Consider the following 16,062-nt stretch of genomic DNA (forward strand, 5'->3'; position numbering starts at 1 on the left):
GCCATTAGGGTTCAGGTGCACGTGTAATTGCGAGTGGAAGGCGCTAATTGCTTTGAATTTTTATTAACGTGTAGCCCACTTAGGAAGCCTAGCAAGGGACAGCTAATCATCCAAAGCATACCACATCACATCATGTGTCAATCCATCTGCGGAAAGGAACTCCTGATCCAAATCATACCACATCATGTGCCACTCATATATCTATCTGACACACAGAGTGGGTATTGATCCCACAGCAGCTACAGGAAAGTCACTTAAGTAAACCACGACACTAGAAATAGCTCCCTTATATATAAATGATTCGAATGAATGTTAGCACAAGATATTCATTTAGAGTGGAGTTAGTCAAATAAAAACAGAAGTGAGAAGCTAACCCTTCCTGGAAAGTCATACCCAGGATTATCTGTAATTCGAGAAGCCAAGAATTAAAAATAAATCCACGCGTGTTAAGGGTGTTCTTATCGTGCAGCCAAGTGGAGGCCTCACATAGACACTGCATTTGGCAACGAATACAAGCAATTGTTTTCTTGAATAAAACACAAGTCCAACCCCTCCTGGACCAAGGAAAAGCAGCAATTAACCTGTCCCTGGAGACTTGGTAGGGAACTCATTAGCTGTGCAAAAATAGTAGTAGTGTTTGCTCTAGTTTGAGTGACAATTGTACTCAAACAGGATTTTCTTATTTTGTATTAAAAAAATTCTCCTCCATGAAAAAGGAATGTTGTTGTATAGCGTAGCATACTAATACATACATGTATTTTCTATGTGTATGTTCTCAACAATGAAAAGGACGAGCCGGGCACTCCACCTACACACATGAAATGGTTAAGGCGTTTCCATAGCTATGGCACAACAGTGGTGGGAAACGAAAAAAAAAACACATGCATTAAAAGCTACTCTCTGTCTTTTTTATAAAGCATCCATAGCCATGCAACATATGGATGAAGATGAATGATCACAGGAGGTCGTGTTAAAGATAATGTACATATCATACCTTACATGGAGTACCCTGAAGTGCTGCTCATTGTCACTAGTATAGCTACTAGTATATTTACTAATAGCAAAACAGGTCCATGTTTGTTAATGCAGTTATTATAAAAATTAAGTTTAATGTGCTATACAGTCTACAGCAGTATTACTCTCCAATCCAGACAAATATGTAATCATCTGTTTAATTTGCATATTTTCATATAAATTGCACTATTTTTATTCAATGTTGTGGTAAATATTTCATAAACGGTGCATGGGGGATGCTTTAAATCTGTATTTATTTATATATTTCTTTGTGTCTGTTTTTTTGAAACACGTTTCTGGGCTCAGTGAAATAAAACTTAAATCAATAATAAGTAATAAAACTAAATAATAAACTAAATAATAAACTAATAAACTAAAAAAAATAAAAAATAATGTCACAAGTTTAAATTAAGGATCCTCCAGCCAGGGTTTTATGCTGCCGATTCCGAAACCAATCATCCATGAGTGAGAGCGGTCAATACCGATACCCATCAAATGCATTAACTTGTACAATTTAATTCAGTACTATTAACCAGGCTACACAGTGGTCGAGTGGTTAGCATGTTGGCCAGGAGATTGTGAAGGTCTGGTTTTGAATCTCTATTGGGGATCTGGAGTTTGCATGTTCTCCCCTTGCATACGTGGGTTTTCTCCCGGTACTCCGTTTTCCTCCCACATTCCAAAAACATGCTAGGTTAATTGGCGACTCCAAATTGTCCATAGGTATGAATGTGAGTGTGAATGGTTGTTTGTCTATATGTGCCCTGTGATTGGCTGGCGACCATTCCAGGGTGTACCCCGCCTCTCGCCTGAAGACAGCTGGGTTAGGCTCCAGCATACCCCCAGACCCTAATGAGGATAAGCGGCATAGAAAATGAATGAATGGGCGATAAACCAGGGATGCTGTTAGACAATTCCAAGGGCCTCCGGCAAATAGAAAAACATAATTTTGACTTGAATGCTTTTTAAAAAAATTATTATTTATGTATATTATTATTATATATTTTTTTATTTGTTGTATGGCTGCTTAGAATTTACATTTTATATAATAAAAATGCAAATAATTGTGAATAAAATGTATCTTATGAAGATGCAATTTGTATTATTATATTTATTATTATTATTATTATATTATTATTTGTATTATTATATATGGACAATTTGGAGTCACCAATTAACCTATATAATACATATACCTATATGATACATTTGCTATTTACATAACACCCATACATAATAAATATTCATTCATTCATTTTCCTTACCGCCTATCCTCACGAGGGTTGCAGATGTATGCTGGAGCCTATCCTAGCTGTCTTCGGGGCAGGAGGCGAGGTAATCGCCAGCCAATCACAGGGAAAATTTGGAGTCGCCAATTTTGGACGCAAACATGCAAACTCCACACAGAGATGGCCGAAGAAGGAATCAAACCCGGGTCTCCTAGGTGTGTGGCCTGCACGCTAACCATTGAATACATATAATAAATATTGATTCATTCTCTACCGCTTATCCTCATGAGGGTTGCGAGGGGTGCTGGAGCCTATCCCAGCTGTCTGCGGGGGAGAGGCGGGGTACACCCTGGACTGGTCGCCAGCCAATCACAGGGCACATATAGACAAACAACCATTCACACTCACATTCATACCTATGGACAATTTGGAGTCACCAATTAGCCTAGCATGTTTTTGGAATGTGGGAGGAAACCGGAGTACCCGGAGAAAACCCACGCATGCACGGGGAGAACATGCAAAATCCACACAGAGATGGCCAAAGGTGGAATTGAACTTCTATTTGTGAGGTCTGCACACTAACCACTTGTCCGCCGTGCATTCCATTTTTTTCTTACCAATCAACAAAGCTCCAGTAGAAAGGTCTAACTTACTCCCCCAAAACAAAAACTATAAATCCAATTTGCAAGCACACTGAAGTCCATGCATGCATATGTCTATGTTCTCCAATATATGATAGCCACCCTGCAGCATGAGGATGCCTTGCTTCACAGCTGCTACTCGTTGACTGCTCTTTAAGGAGCAGGTGAGGCATAAAAAAAAGACACTAAAACTCAGCGCTGCAGGCTTCATCACATTTGCAGTGGTCTTCCCCGAAGAGCGCAGGTCTTCCTCTATAGCAGCCGGCAGCCATGACCCTTGTAGCTCTTTTATGGTATCTTTTATTTAAACCATACCTTTCTTTCCACTTAATGGATACTAACAGGTGTGCTTCTCCCCTCCTTAGTGTCTATTGGATTTGTGTTTTGCTCTTTAGTGAGAGTGTTGCGTCACCCGTGAAGAGCAAAGGTAGCGTTTTCTTCCATGCTGATGCATTTGAGTGACTAGTCTGTGATGTGTTCTAATTGTGAGCATTCCAGGTTATCAATATCGAAGTACTCCTATCGCACGTAACCTTGAGGGTGACGAAAATCCTTTGTTGGATGAGGAGGACTGGGAATATGACACAAGTGATGACCAAGGTTCAGAGCAGCTGCAATGGGGAGAATCTTCCCGGAATCAACCCCATGTGTTTGGAGTTCCTGGTGGTGATAATGATGACGTGTTTCAACACAAAATGACAATACTGTATCCCTCTCCTGTGCAGCAGCCGAGCAACCCTCAAAGTGTTGATAAGCTTCCTTCCTCTCATCAGCATCCGAGCAGCGCTCCTAAAAACCCAAATACAGGTGACAACCAACTGATTTTTGAGGAAGTATTTCAGTTCCCTCCTGATGTCTTGTCGCGGCAACACCCAGCAGTCCAAAGACACCAGAAACATGTTTATCCAGCTAGAACTGGGTGGCATTATGGCTTCCTGAGGGACAACCGCCAAGTTCCCTCTTGGTTTGAGCTGCAACGAGCAGCCCAGGAAGCCCGGAAATCTCGCCTTCCACCTTTAAGCATCACCCAGTCAAGAAGTCACTACAGGAACGGCAGGTACATGTTCAGCAGGGATAGATACAGTCAAAATGTTGACCATGCGTTGATGTATCGCTGAAATCACGTCAAGGACAAGTGTGTGTATACATAATTGTTCTCATATTTAACTAAATAAATTCTCATTTTGTATCACTGCATTCAATTTGTCAAAGCTTATTACAGCAGGAAGTGAACCAGCATTGTAGAGCCACACCAGGTACTCTTTTTAGGAAGCATTAAAGTTTACCTTGACATTGGAATCCTTGCTTGCCAAACCCCCTGCAACACAAAGTCAGTCACTGAGTAAAATCTCTAACTTCACACTGCAAAAAAAAGTGTATAAACTCACCATATGAAGTCCGTACAGTGGCTGCAGAACGTCGGCTGCTTGAAAAATCTCGCAGTAAATTTGTGGTTTTTCACTTCATGTACATTCTTCTGCCGCAAAGCACCTTTGCGGGCAAATCGGTTCCCAACCCCGGCGGAGTCATTATAGTGTAAAAGATGGTCAGCCATAATGGAAGGAAATGGGGGGAAAAAAGTACACGACCTCAACTTTAATGTCGTGAAGTTATTGCCTCTTGATAAGTGATGCTGTTGCTGCGGGAGCCTCCTGGACTGATAGCACGCCTCCTCTCTGTCTGAGCCACAGGGAAGCGCTTCTTTTTCATTCACCCTGACGTGAAGATGATGTGTTCAAAGACGGTATGTTTTTTTCCCTCACTATCAATACCAAACCTTAGCTGTTTGACGCCAATTATATATTATACCGACAAAAAGATAATTAATCTGAATTAGACGATTTCGACCGCTGACAAAGTATCCAATTTTACATACATGCATCAACACGATGGTTTACATCAAATATATTCAATATTATATCTTTATATTATTATAGAAACATTTTAATGTATTTTTATTCACAATGTTAAAACGAATGTAAAGTTTAATCGCCACTGGTTTAACGTAAAGAGAGCCCAAATATAGTGGAATTGGCGTACACAAACTGTCCTTGAATGCAGCATAACAGGCTGTAGCGTTGCAGACAGTATGACAAGCTACATGTGTTTAGCACCGCTTTGTGGACATAAGTAGCAATGCAGCTAATAGCTCCTCTCGCCAAATTACACTTTCCTGCTCGAAACAGTCGTGTATCGACTACATATCGTACAATTATTATCTTAATATCGTATATTACTGGAATCGAAATAATTGAAAACGACGACGTAAGTGTGCTAGCAAGCCAAATGTGACAAAACATTAAAATAGTAATCAAACCGAAAAAGCTAACAGATATACAACTTGTCAATTCATAATGCACAATTTAATTTTTTAAGTCTACACGTTTAATTACATATTTCAGATTGTGTAGTTATTTGTTTTCATTGAAATTTTTGTTTATTTTTGGTATTACCGCCACGGGAAACATACTCAGAAAAGAACTTAGACGAAGAAGACGATAAGCCACGAAGAAGAAGGTTTCCATAGCAACGTGCCGTGAAAGCGGAAGTGGCGTAAAGCGTGTTGACGCCGAAATTTTGAATCAAACTTGAGCGCCGTCCTGCAGCTGAAGGTAAAACGCAATAGCATTTTAATTGGTTACATGCTCTTGGTGTTTACTCATATGAGGTGTTGATTTTAACGAGCAAAAAATGGCGAATTTATACGCTGACTTCCTGTTTGTTAGTTTACATAGCGTTTTGTTTCGTAGCTGTCTAAGCTAGTCTAAGCTGCAAATAATCACATTACTTTTCCACTTTCAGGACATTATGAGCAAAAATGAGGAGTCAATGGACTTCATGAACACAGAGTTCAACTGTTTTGTTTTGGACATGAAACCATATGTACTCAAACACCCCAGCAAAAGTGGTATGAACTTTCATTTCACTTTAATATCATGTGTTTCATCTTTTTGCACTGCAAAGTACAACCACAAAATCTTCATAATGTCAATCCAAACAGAGTATTACTATCTTACTATCATTCTGCAGTGTTCTTTAATGTTGCGAGTGTTAAATATTGATTATTTGCAAATGTTTGTTTGAACAGAGCGTCAGCATTGTGCCTTGTGGATAAAAAAGCTGTGTGACCCAACAACATGCGGTTCGAGTCTTAACAGTCACAAGAACCGCAATCTGTACGCCCGTTTGCTTCTTCACATGCTCAAAAGAGGCGTCCTGGAAGGCCCGTTTGCCAGCAAACCAGAACCTGGCAGTCTCAAAGCCCTTCCTACATACATGGTAAAAAACTGCTTTATTAAATATGTATGAATAGTATCAAGGATGCATAACCATAGCTGATCACTGTGAACATTTTAGTCCATCTATTTTGACGAGCCTGTGATTGGTCAACCTGTGGACCACTGCAAAGCAACACTTCCTGACTGGGTGACAGCGGAACTGGATGACAACTTGGCTGCTGGCCTCCCTAGGAACAGAACCACTTCCACACCGAACACAGCTCATCTCAGGTACTTTGTCTTTGTGCAATATAACATATATGGGGAATACATCATCGATCTTCTCCCATATACACACCAACTGTGTATGTGTTTGTTATGGACACCTCCGTTTTTATTGTCAGGAAATAAATATTGGATGTACGCATTAGTGGCATCTGTAAAGCTGAAGAAATAATAAAGAATTGGGGGGGGGGTGTAAGAACAAAAAAAAGATAATATTTAATATAGTAAAAAAGCCTTTCTTAACCCAAATAAATGCCTGGTAGTTGAGTGACTACTACAGTATTTGACAAATCCTAGAAGTTTTTAATTTGAAATGCCCCCATCTTGATGAGATCTATACAATGATGCACACTCTCCTGCCGATACACTGGAGCACATTCGATATTTACTCAAGCATTCAGTTTTGATGCTCTTTTATCTGAGTGAAAACATCAAATTTGGCAGCCACGCATGGCTTCTTTAGAGATAGCCTTCGTATTTGCTCAGCAGTGCTTATCTGAAAAGCGGAAAGGCATTGCCAGGCCCTTGCATCAGTCTGCAGGAGCTCTGCATTTGGACTTTTTCAAAGAGGCGCACTTCAAAAACAGCAGGAGAGGATGAGGAGACTCTTCTCTTTCTCTCCCCCCACTACTCCACCCCGGTCCATCTTTCACCTCCTCCACCTCTGCGCTTTTGCACTTGTTGAGAAGTGCCATAGTTTGCTAACTTCTTAGATGTGTGTTGTCGTTATTAGTAACATTGCTATTCCCTAAAAGATGTGTATGTTTATATAAATATGTCATATTCAATTTCCCCTGAGGGATTTTAAAGCACACGGAACAAAGTGTCCCCCAGGGGCCATTTTTGGCACATACTGACAATTTTGAACAAATTAATTATTAATGTGATTTTTACATTTTGTCATAATTATATTTGATTAAAAAATTTCTACGTATATTTTTTTATTTTTTTGTGAATTTTTATGTATTTAAGTATAATTTTATAATTGTTTTTGTTTTAGTTTTTAAATGTATAAATAATTTACTAAAATAAAGCGAGAATGTCCATGTTTTATTCAAATAGTTTTGCATATTTTACCAGGTTAATTATTTATAAATTAAAAAAATAAAATAAAAACGATTCTAAAATTATACTTAAATACATAAAAATTACAAAACATTGTACAAAACACAACAAAATGCACAACAAAGTTGTGTAATTTTTATGTATTTAAGTATAATTAAGTATTTAAGTATAATTTTAGAATCTTTTTTATTATTTTTTTTAATTTATAAATAATTTACTTTGTCTTGTAACAAAAAAGCGAGAATGTCCATGTTTTATTCAAATAGTTTAGCATATTTTACCTACATATGCGTTATATGGCGTTATATGCGTTATATATATGTATGTGTGTATATATATATATATATATATATATATATATATATATATATATATATATATGCACAACAAAGTCATGTGATAGAACCCCCCCCCCCCAAAAAAAAATGTCACTGCCCAAAGCTGGAGGAGCCGATTGGCTGTCCGTCAAGAGTAGTCAATCATTCCATAAACTATTTCTGAGTCAGCCCTCCTCATAAACACATAATGATGGGACTCCTCCTACATTACAACACATGCATCACAATTATGCAAATTAGACTGTAACGTCGCCTACCCCCACGCCACAGTTAGAATGCAGTCTTGTGGTAGACAGCACTGCACACATATTACTAACATAATAACACTTATTCTGTCTTAGTCAAAACTTCATCATGTAAAGGCATCTCTGAAAGGAATGTGTTATTATTGCAACATGCCAGAGTTTACTTATGCATATTTTAAGTGTGGTGGATTCAGTTCCTAAAATAGCCTCACGATGGCGCCACTGGTTAATGCGTAGCCTCATTCCAGGTGGCGGAATGCTGCATGGAAACAAATGTAATCTATAAAGGTCAAACCGTTATACTTAGTTAAGACTTTTGGTGAGTGGTTATTAGTAGTTTCTGATTTTTTTTTGTATTACCAGTGTGTTGCAATCAGGCAGTTATTATATCAAAATAATATACAGAAGTGGATTTCAGTGTCAAGTTTACTGCTGAGTTGGGCCTCGTCTTGTTTTTCTTCGTGCCTCTCCCGTGTGTGCGTTTCATCCACATGGGAAAACTTTTTTTCAACCCGTTCTTCTCTTTGCTTTGACTTCAGCTACGACTGCCATGTCGTCCTTGCACTTTGCAGGCGTCGGGTCGGGGTCATGGCGGAGGAAGGTGCAGAGAAGTGTTTGTGTCTCAAGGTCAGACTGATTTCCTGGTGGTGCCTGAGGCTGAGGAGCTGGTCGTGCACCTGGAGGTCAGGCTGGTGCACTGATGTCAGGGTGCTTTAATCAGCCAAGCTGCAGCTTCTGAGGCTCTTCATGGTGTTCTCATTTTCCTTCTGTGTGTGTGTGTGTGTGTGTGTGTGTGTGTAACTCTGGCCTGACTTGCCACAGCTTTGATCTCCGGGCCTCAGACTCCAGACACATCTGATTCAATTATCCTCATCCACCTGTTGACTTAGAGGCCCAAGATTGCAAAGCTCGACACCCCGCCGCCGCCCCCAGTCCAACTTTCATGGCTGTATGTGCTTAAGCACGACAGAGCAGAATGTGAAGTGAGCGCTAATGCTATGATGGCTGAACTGTTTTTACGGAAAACTTTTAATCATAATCATCAACTACTGATGCAATATGAAATCAGAAACAACTTTTTATGAGTATCAGATTTGCATACAGATGCAAATACACTTTTTTGGGCCTCATCTGCTTCTTTTTATATACACGGATCCCCAAAAATAGCTGCATGAGAGAAAAGTAGTAGTAGCTGACCTCACTAAATGAAAATTGCGAGACATATATAGACAAACAATCATTCACGCTCACGTTCACACCTAGTGAGTCAATTGATAGTGTTCAGTTAACCTTAACATGCATATTTTTGGAATATGGGAGGAAACGGGAGTACCAATGCACGGGGAGAACATGCTAACTCCATGCAGACGTGCCCAAACGGAGACTCAAACCCAGATCTTCCTGATCTCCCGACTGTGCGGTCAACATGCTAACCACTAGTCCACCATGCGGCCCTCATTATCCTAAAATTTGGTGTGTGGGTTACAGGAAGAAAAGTTTTTTGACACCTCGTATCTTAATCTGTAGACCTGTCTTTTTCAGACTTTTTATGACATTGAAAGTCATTATAAAGCATCTTTAAATGACCAATAAACCAGGTTATAATTGAGAAACACAATGGCATTTATAGTTATGAATGTGTGCAACTAGGCCTGGCACGATAATGCATATATTGACTTATCGAACGATAAAAACCAACAGTCTGGTAATTATGAATTATGTAATGCATCTGTGTGCATTAGCTGTATATGAAATGAACACGGAAGAGAGTGAGCATCTTGTCTGCAATTAAATGTATTTGTGCCAATAGCGGAGGCGGTATTGAAGAAGTTGCCATGGGTACTTGAAATTATTAGAAAGATTTTGTGCTTTAAATTTCAATCAGCAGGAAAAGTTAAAAGGGACCTCTTATTCTCATTTTTGGCCCTTTTGTATTGAGTAGTGGACTCCTATAAAGCAGCTACACATAACGCACACGGAAAGCTTTCTAGATCTTCCAGAATTTGCACCTATACCAGCTGTATTTCCTTGGCTTTCCTGTTTTAAAACGGCCAACCTCCAGGCACGCTCACTCTTCTGCAATTGGTCACACTCACAAGCGACCCTGAAGGCCTCCGGACGGCTGCCAAAAACCCCAATTTCTAATTTTATCGTTGGAGCAATCATTTATTAACCAAGCCTTTTGATTGGTGGAGTAAAAATTAAACGAAAGAGCGCAAAATGGTGTTGGTTGATATTCTACATTATACGGTGGTAGTGTATTGTCTGTTTTTGTCCACCTATTGTGTTGCTGTGTGTTTGTAGTACTTTTGACACCAAAAGTAGGAATTGTGTGTGTTGTGGTGACGCTCCATGATTCATAGCTAATATGGTATGCCTCACACAGATATGACAGGGCACATATAGACAAACAACCATTCACACTCACATTCATACCTATGGACAATTTGGAGTCGCCAATTAACCTAGCATGTTTTTGGAATGTGGGAGGAAACCGGAGTACCCGGAGAAAACTCACGCATGCACGGGGAGAACATGCAAACTCCACACAGAGATGCCCGAGCGGGGAATCGAACTCGGGTCTCTAGCTATGTCTCCTAGCACCGTCCAAAACAGAGTAGATTTGCTCTGTGTAGCCCTGCTCACACTTCCGCTTTCCTTACCCAACAACCCTCACATGCCCAACACCAAAGGTCCCATAAGGCCTCCTGTTTTCATAGTGGTCTCAAACAATGGCCATAATGTTATGGGTCTTTTTCTTGTAAATTTACCCCTTTATTCTCCTAATATTACAAGTTTGCCTTGGCTGCCTGTGCTTAAACTGGAAATTTATCTTCTACTTTTCTGTTTCTTTTTTTCCTTTTTCTTATGCTCCCCTTCTTTTTTCCAGGGACCAGCTGATGGAGGAGAAGACCCCACGAGGAGGAGCCACCGCTTCCAGCCCACTCAAGCACTCACCCAGACATGAAGCCAGAGTGGTTAGTTAGTTCATTCAGTCTGCCCTGGCATCATTGTCTCGAGCGTAGGGTTTTTTTTGCAGATTTATAGGTTCCTGTGAGGCATTTGCGATGACACGTTGAATTATTCGTAAGAAAAACCTGCTGATGCCAACACAAATAGTCGCCTCAGTTATTTTTTTTTCCTCATCTTTCATGTGGGCTACGGGACATTTTGGAAATCCCAGTTTCCCACGTAGATGGCAGGAAATTCCCTCGACCTATTCAGTGCAGAACAAATCCCGGCTTTGACATAAATAAAAGGGTCCAACCAGAAAACATACTGACTTTTAGGTAGGAACGTCAGGGGAAAATGGGAATGACGATGACATCTTGAAGCAATTGAAGCAATATGAGTTGCACTACTTGGCTGCAACCAACAGAGGCGCTGTTGGATCTGTGTCCAGAAGCTCAGAAAATTCAGATCTCCCACTTCTTTAAAAATAAACAAAAATAACAATGACTTTATCTAGCTGAGAACTGAATATGCCAAGATATTGAAATGAGATATTTGTGCTATTTATGTGAGGCTAATGCCTTTTTAATCAAGGAAGGGTCATTCAATCTTTAGCTATTCCATCCATTGATTCCTCTGAGCTACACCCAGAAAGTCCACATCTCCTCTTACCATATCTTTTTCTCTCACTGTTATTAGATATTTCCTCTTTTCCAAAACCTGAGTAAACCGAGCTTGAATCGACACACACACACACCGCTGGAAGTTGAAATTATCCGGTATAAAACAAATCCTTGTAACAAAAGATGTTGCCGTGTAGCTGCATTATTCTCCTTCTTGTGGAATTCACTGCGTGACAGACATTTTGCAGGATCTGCCAAACATCTGGAGTTCTCAATGTGCGAGGGAGGAGCGTGACGGCACGCAGGGTGGCGAGATGAGGGATAACGGAGGACGGTGTTAGTATTGGAGGAGAACACCTGTGTGTAAGCTTTTAAAGAAAGTGTGAGCTATGTAACACTAGGTCAACGTTGAGGGAGGGTTATTTGTGATTCAGGGTGTGGCATTAAGTGTAAATCTGTCTCTGTTTTTGCCAAAAGTGTTTATATGGTGTCAAGATAATAGACTACCTCCTCAGGCTAAATATCTAATACACTTAATTTCCTTCATTTCATTGCTTTTCCCACCTCAGGGAGATGGAGGGCAGATGTCTCCTGATGACAGTGACCTGGAGGCTCGACTCAACAGCTGGAACCTGGGGGTGAGTCCGCAGGCGTGCTGAGAGTTGAGAGCGCATTTACTGTCAACACAAGGTGGAAAAGTGTCAACGACTCGCAACATCTAAATAAATAGATAAATAATGGCAGAAAGATTGTTGCTGCTCCTGTTATCGAACCGAATAACTGAGTACCACCTAGAAATGGAGTCCAATATGGCTACTGATGGCGTTGAATCACCTATCAAACAGGTTATTAATCCAGTGGTGCGTAGTCAGGGGCTGCTGGCTTAAACACATCTGAAGCACTGACCTATATTCATTCATTCATTTTCTACCGCTTATCCTCACGAGGGTCGCGGGGTGCTGGAGCCTATCCCAGCTGTTTTCGGGCGAGAGGCGGGGTACACCCTGGACTGGTCACCAGCCAATCACAGGGCACATATAGACAAACAACCATTCACACTCACATTCATACCTATGGACAATTTGGAGTGGCCAATTAACCTAGCATGTTTTTGGAATGTGGGAGGAAACTCACACATGCACGGGGAGAACATGCAAACTCCACACAGAGATGGCCGAGGGTGGAATTGAACCCTGGTCTCCTAGCTGTGAGGTCTGCGCGCTAACCATTCGACCGCCGTGCCGCCCGCACTGACCTATATCTACAACTTAAATTCTAGTATTTATTCCATGAAATTGCCATGTTAATGTAAAATTCACCGGGCCTTCAGAATGAGGAGTGCTGGCCCATGTCACTTACACACTATTACTGCGCCCCGCACTAGCCAGTTTTCCTGGCTCACTGTGGCGTCAGCATTTTTCCGTGCTCTGAATGAGTGATGTCTGATATTGATGGTATTAAGAGGTATATTGAATCGTTTAAAGGGGACCCACTTTTCACATTTATAGAAGTTGCTAGAATGTTGTATTCTCGTGTTAAACCAAAGTTTCACATGAATAGGTTTGCGTATTTGGAAGTGAACCCTGAGAGAAGTTTAGGTTGGCCCAGAGCACTAGGTTTCAGAGAGTTTATTCTAACACCGGCTCCTTGTGACGCCACAGTGAGCCGGACTTATTTGGGCATGACGGGGTATCGCAAGCTATTGCGGTTTTCCAGAATTTCAGTAACTACTAAGTGAATGCTATACCGATAAAATTAGAAAGAGGGGTTCGGCAGTAGTCTGGAAGTCTTCGGGATCGCTTGTGAGTGTGACCAATTGCAGCACAGTGAGCAGGCTGTGGATGGAATAAATTAAAATAGACTGTTTTGGAAATCCAAGAAAATACAGCTGGAATAGGTGCAGATTCCGGAAGATCTAGAAAGCTTTCTGAGCAGGTTATTGCGTGTAGATGCTCTATAGGAGTCTACAACTCAATAGAAAGGGTATAAAATGAGCATAATAGGTTCATAATAGGCCCAGGTTTGAAATATAGTTAATGTGCTATAATGTGTGAAATTTATAGTAGCCAATACAAAAGAAATAGCTTTGTAGAAGTCTTTATCAATGGATCACCTAGCAAAATATTTAAAGCATATACACAATTTTTCACAGCATATTTTGTATGATTGTGTTCACACTTGCCCAAATGAGTACAATTTGTTTGGTCAAGCATAGCAAACTCGCCACACTTCATTTTGACTGAGTGTGAATGCATCTTAGAGCATTTCTGCAAGGTCCTTTCCGGGCGTGTGCGTTTTTCTTTCCCAAGAGCAAAGCATTGTTAAAAATGATTTATTGCGTTCTCATCTTTTTAACATCCCAAAAACCTAGCATTTTATCAGCTACGCTGCATCAAAAAGCACCTTGTCTGTCTGGGAGGTGAGTGTGTGATGAGGAATGAGCAAGCTCGTGTAAACTAAACATCTGAGGCATATTTTCGCGTCTTATCCGCTCAGTCTGGAGTGCATCAGGCCAGAGCTGCATAAACCCCTTTATTCCCCCTCATACTCTACCTGCACCTGTATGACCTACTTTCACTGTCTGTCCGACGTTATTTGCACACTTTCTCCAGACCCCTCCAATCTTTCTGTTCAACCTTAAAGTAGATCTGTCCTTCAGTGACAAGCTAATCTTAGCTATCCATCAGCAGACGTGAACTCGTGCACACACTCTGTTCCTGTGTTGAGATGCTGATAACGCATATTGCTTGGCAACGCTTCCCCCATCACTGCCTTTTCTATATCAACAGATGTGACTTCGTACATAAACACACAAGTGAACCCCTTCAAGTTTATAGAAGTTTTTTTTTTGCTTTTGCTTTACATTTATACATGCAACAGATGGCTTTTCTTCCTGTCACTCACACACACCTGTGGTCTTGAAGAAGTTGAAATGATTAGAAATCAATGATTTTGTGCTTTAAATTTCATTCATTCATTTTCTACCGCTTTTTCCTCATGAGGGTCGCGGGGGGTGCTGGAGCCTATCCCAGCTGTCTTCGGACGTGAGGCGGGGTACACCCTGGACTGGTCGCCAGCCAACCACAGGGCACAGCTTTAAATTTCATTCAACTTTCTAAAAGGAAAAGTTAAAGCAGACTTCTTGTGCTCAATTTTGGCCCTTTGTATGGAGTAGGGGACTCCTATGGAGCAGCTATACACAATAACCCTCACAGAAAGCTTTCTAGATCGTCCAGAATCTGCAACTATTCCATACATATTTCCTTGGCTTTCCAAAACGCACGGTTTTAATTTATTGCACCCACTCACCTCGCTGCCATTTTTGCTGCCACTTACAAGCGATCCCAAAGACTTCCGGACTACAGCCGAAACCCACTTTCTAATTTTATCGGTATAGCAATAATTTATTAATTCAATTCTGAAAAACCGCAATATAGTGGCGGAGTAATAATCGAACATCGATATCGGGAGGGATTACTGTTCATTGAAAAACCCTGTGAAATGATCATGGCGTGGGTGTCTAAAACTGCAACCACACCAAAACATTGACGCCCTCTTGTGTGATTCACTGACCTTACAGTAAGTGCTGACTAAGGAGGAATGCGATGTATTCAGCAGTAGTCCCTTCCACTTGGCCTTTCATTGTCTGCGGTCAGTCGGGAGCACTGAGAGGTTATTCTACGCTAAACTAGGAAGCCATCAATCAACCGCGTGTTTGTTTGGGCAGCGAGCAAAGCCGGGGCCTTGTGATGTGGAACATTGTCCACATCAGGCTCCAATGACATGGAACGCCGTGCCAGCCAGAAGGTTGGATTTTGTAATGTGTGTGTGGGCATACAGGAAGGTGTGTCCATAGATAGACATGGGTGCATAGGCCACTTTGTCAGTATTACAAAGTGTGCTATTTTGAAATATTGTTGATTGATCCATTGGCTTAAAGGGGACCTATTATGCTTTTTTTTCTGACCTATAAATGTAGTTACAAGTTTATAGTCTTGTGTTAAACCATGCCAAAGTTTCAGATAATGAGGTTTGCTCATTTGGAAGTGAGCCCTGAATGAACTTTGGGATGGCTCAAAATGCTCTGTTTCAAAAGGCGTGGTAAAACTGCCCCTTTGTGATGTCACAGACGGGCAGACTTCCTTATATGGTCCATAGGAAGCACTTTGGCTGCGTGACCAATCACAGTTAAAATAAAACAGACAGTTTGGGTAAGAAGCACAAATCAAAGGAAAAAATCTAAATGCAAAATTTAAAAAGTTTTCTGTGCGGGTTATTGTGTGTAGCTGCTCTATAGGAGACCACAACTCAATACAAAGGGTTGAATAATAAGCATAATAGGTTCCCTTTAATTTAATTTGCAGCACCACTGCATTGACTATATTTGTCTGCTTTTTCTGAGCAGCAAATGTGATTACACTCAGATTACAGATGTTCCTTTTTTTGAGGGTT

The 16,062-nt window shown here is 40.7% G+C and overlaps 3 protein-coding genes across 13 annotated transcripts in view; 2 read left to right on the forward strand and 1 right to left on the reverse strand.

Moving 5' to 3' along the window:
• The window catches only part of prkcab (protein kinase C, alpha, b), a 105,783-nt gene extending 101,197 nt beyond the window's left edge, over positions 1-4,586 (reverse strand). The window contains 2 exon segments of the mRNA XM_058048973.2: positions 4,171-4,202; positions 4,273-4,586. Of these exon segments, the coding sequence (XP_057904956.2) occupies positions 4,171-4,202; positions 4,273-4,439 (199 nt within the window). The 5' untranslated portion in view covers positions 4,440-4,586.
• On the forward strand, positions 3,092-4,081 carry LOC131103074 (uncharacterized). The gene is made up of 3 exons (XM_058048979.2): positions 3,092-3,177; positions 3,250-3,311; positions 3,383-4,081. The coding sequence occupies exons 1-3, from the start codon at positions 3,155-3,157 to the stop codon at positions 4,000-4,002; spliced, it is 705 nt and encodes a 234-aa protein (XP_057904962.2). The 5' UTR covers positions 3,092-3,154; the 3' UTR covers positions 4,003-4,081.
• A 763-nt stretch (positions 4,587-5,349) lies between the features above and the next one.
• Positions 5,350-16,062, forward strand: part of cep112 (centrosomal protein 112) — a 132,416-nt gene continuing 121,703 nt past the window's right edge. For 9 of the 11 annotated variants that reach the window (XR_013629920.1, XM_078796978.1, XM_078796980.1 and 6 more), the window contains exons 1-7: positions 5,350-5,496; positions 5,687-5,792; positions 5,973-6,163; positions 6,242-6,393; positions 8,608-8,718; positions 10,926-11,013; positions 12,180-12,248. Coding sequence is in view for 10 of the 11 variants with exons in the window: in XM_078796978.1 (XP_078653104.1) it covers positions 5,693-5,792; positions 5,973-6,163; positions 6,242-6,393; positions 8,608-8,718; positions 10,926-11,013; positions 12,180-12,248 (711 nt within the window). In the remaining variant the exon portion in view is untranslated. Of the gene's footprint in view, positions 5,497-5,686; positions 5,793-5,972; positions 6,164-6,241; positions 6,394-8,607; positions 8,719-8,916; positions 9,019-10,925; positions 11,014-12,179; positions 12,249-16,062 lie in introns of those variants that run through there. The other 2 variants (XM_058048959.2, XM_058048969.2) reach the window with 2 other exon arrangements.

Source organism: Doryrhamphus excisus, linkage group LG16 (genome assembly GCF_037039965.1).
Source record: "Doryrhamphus excisus strain RoL-2023G ecotype Guam linkage group LG16, RoL_Dexc_Guam_v1.1, whole genome shotgun sequence".
Lineage (NCBI taxonomy): Eukaryota > Metazoa > Chordata > Actinopteri > Syngnathiformes > Syngnathidae > Doryrhamphus > Doryrhamphus excisus.

Excerpts from the sequence above, each read along its gene's own strand:
- LOC131103074 (XM_058048979.2), top strand. The coding sequence starts at position 3,155 with ATGACCCTTGTAGCTCTTTTATG. Across the intron at positions 3,178-3,249 it reads ACCCTTGTAGCTCTTTTATG|TGTCTATTGGATTTGTGTTT; the intron begins GTATCTTTTATT and ends TCCCCTCCTTAG. Across the intron at positions 3,312-3,382 it reads GTCACCCGTGAAGAGCAAAG|GTTATCAATATCGAAGTACT; the intron begins GTAGCGTTTTCT and ends TGAGCATTCCAG.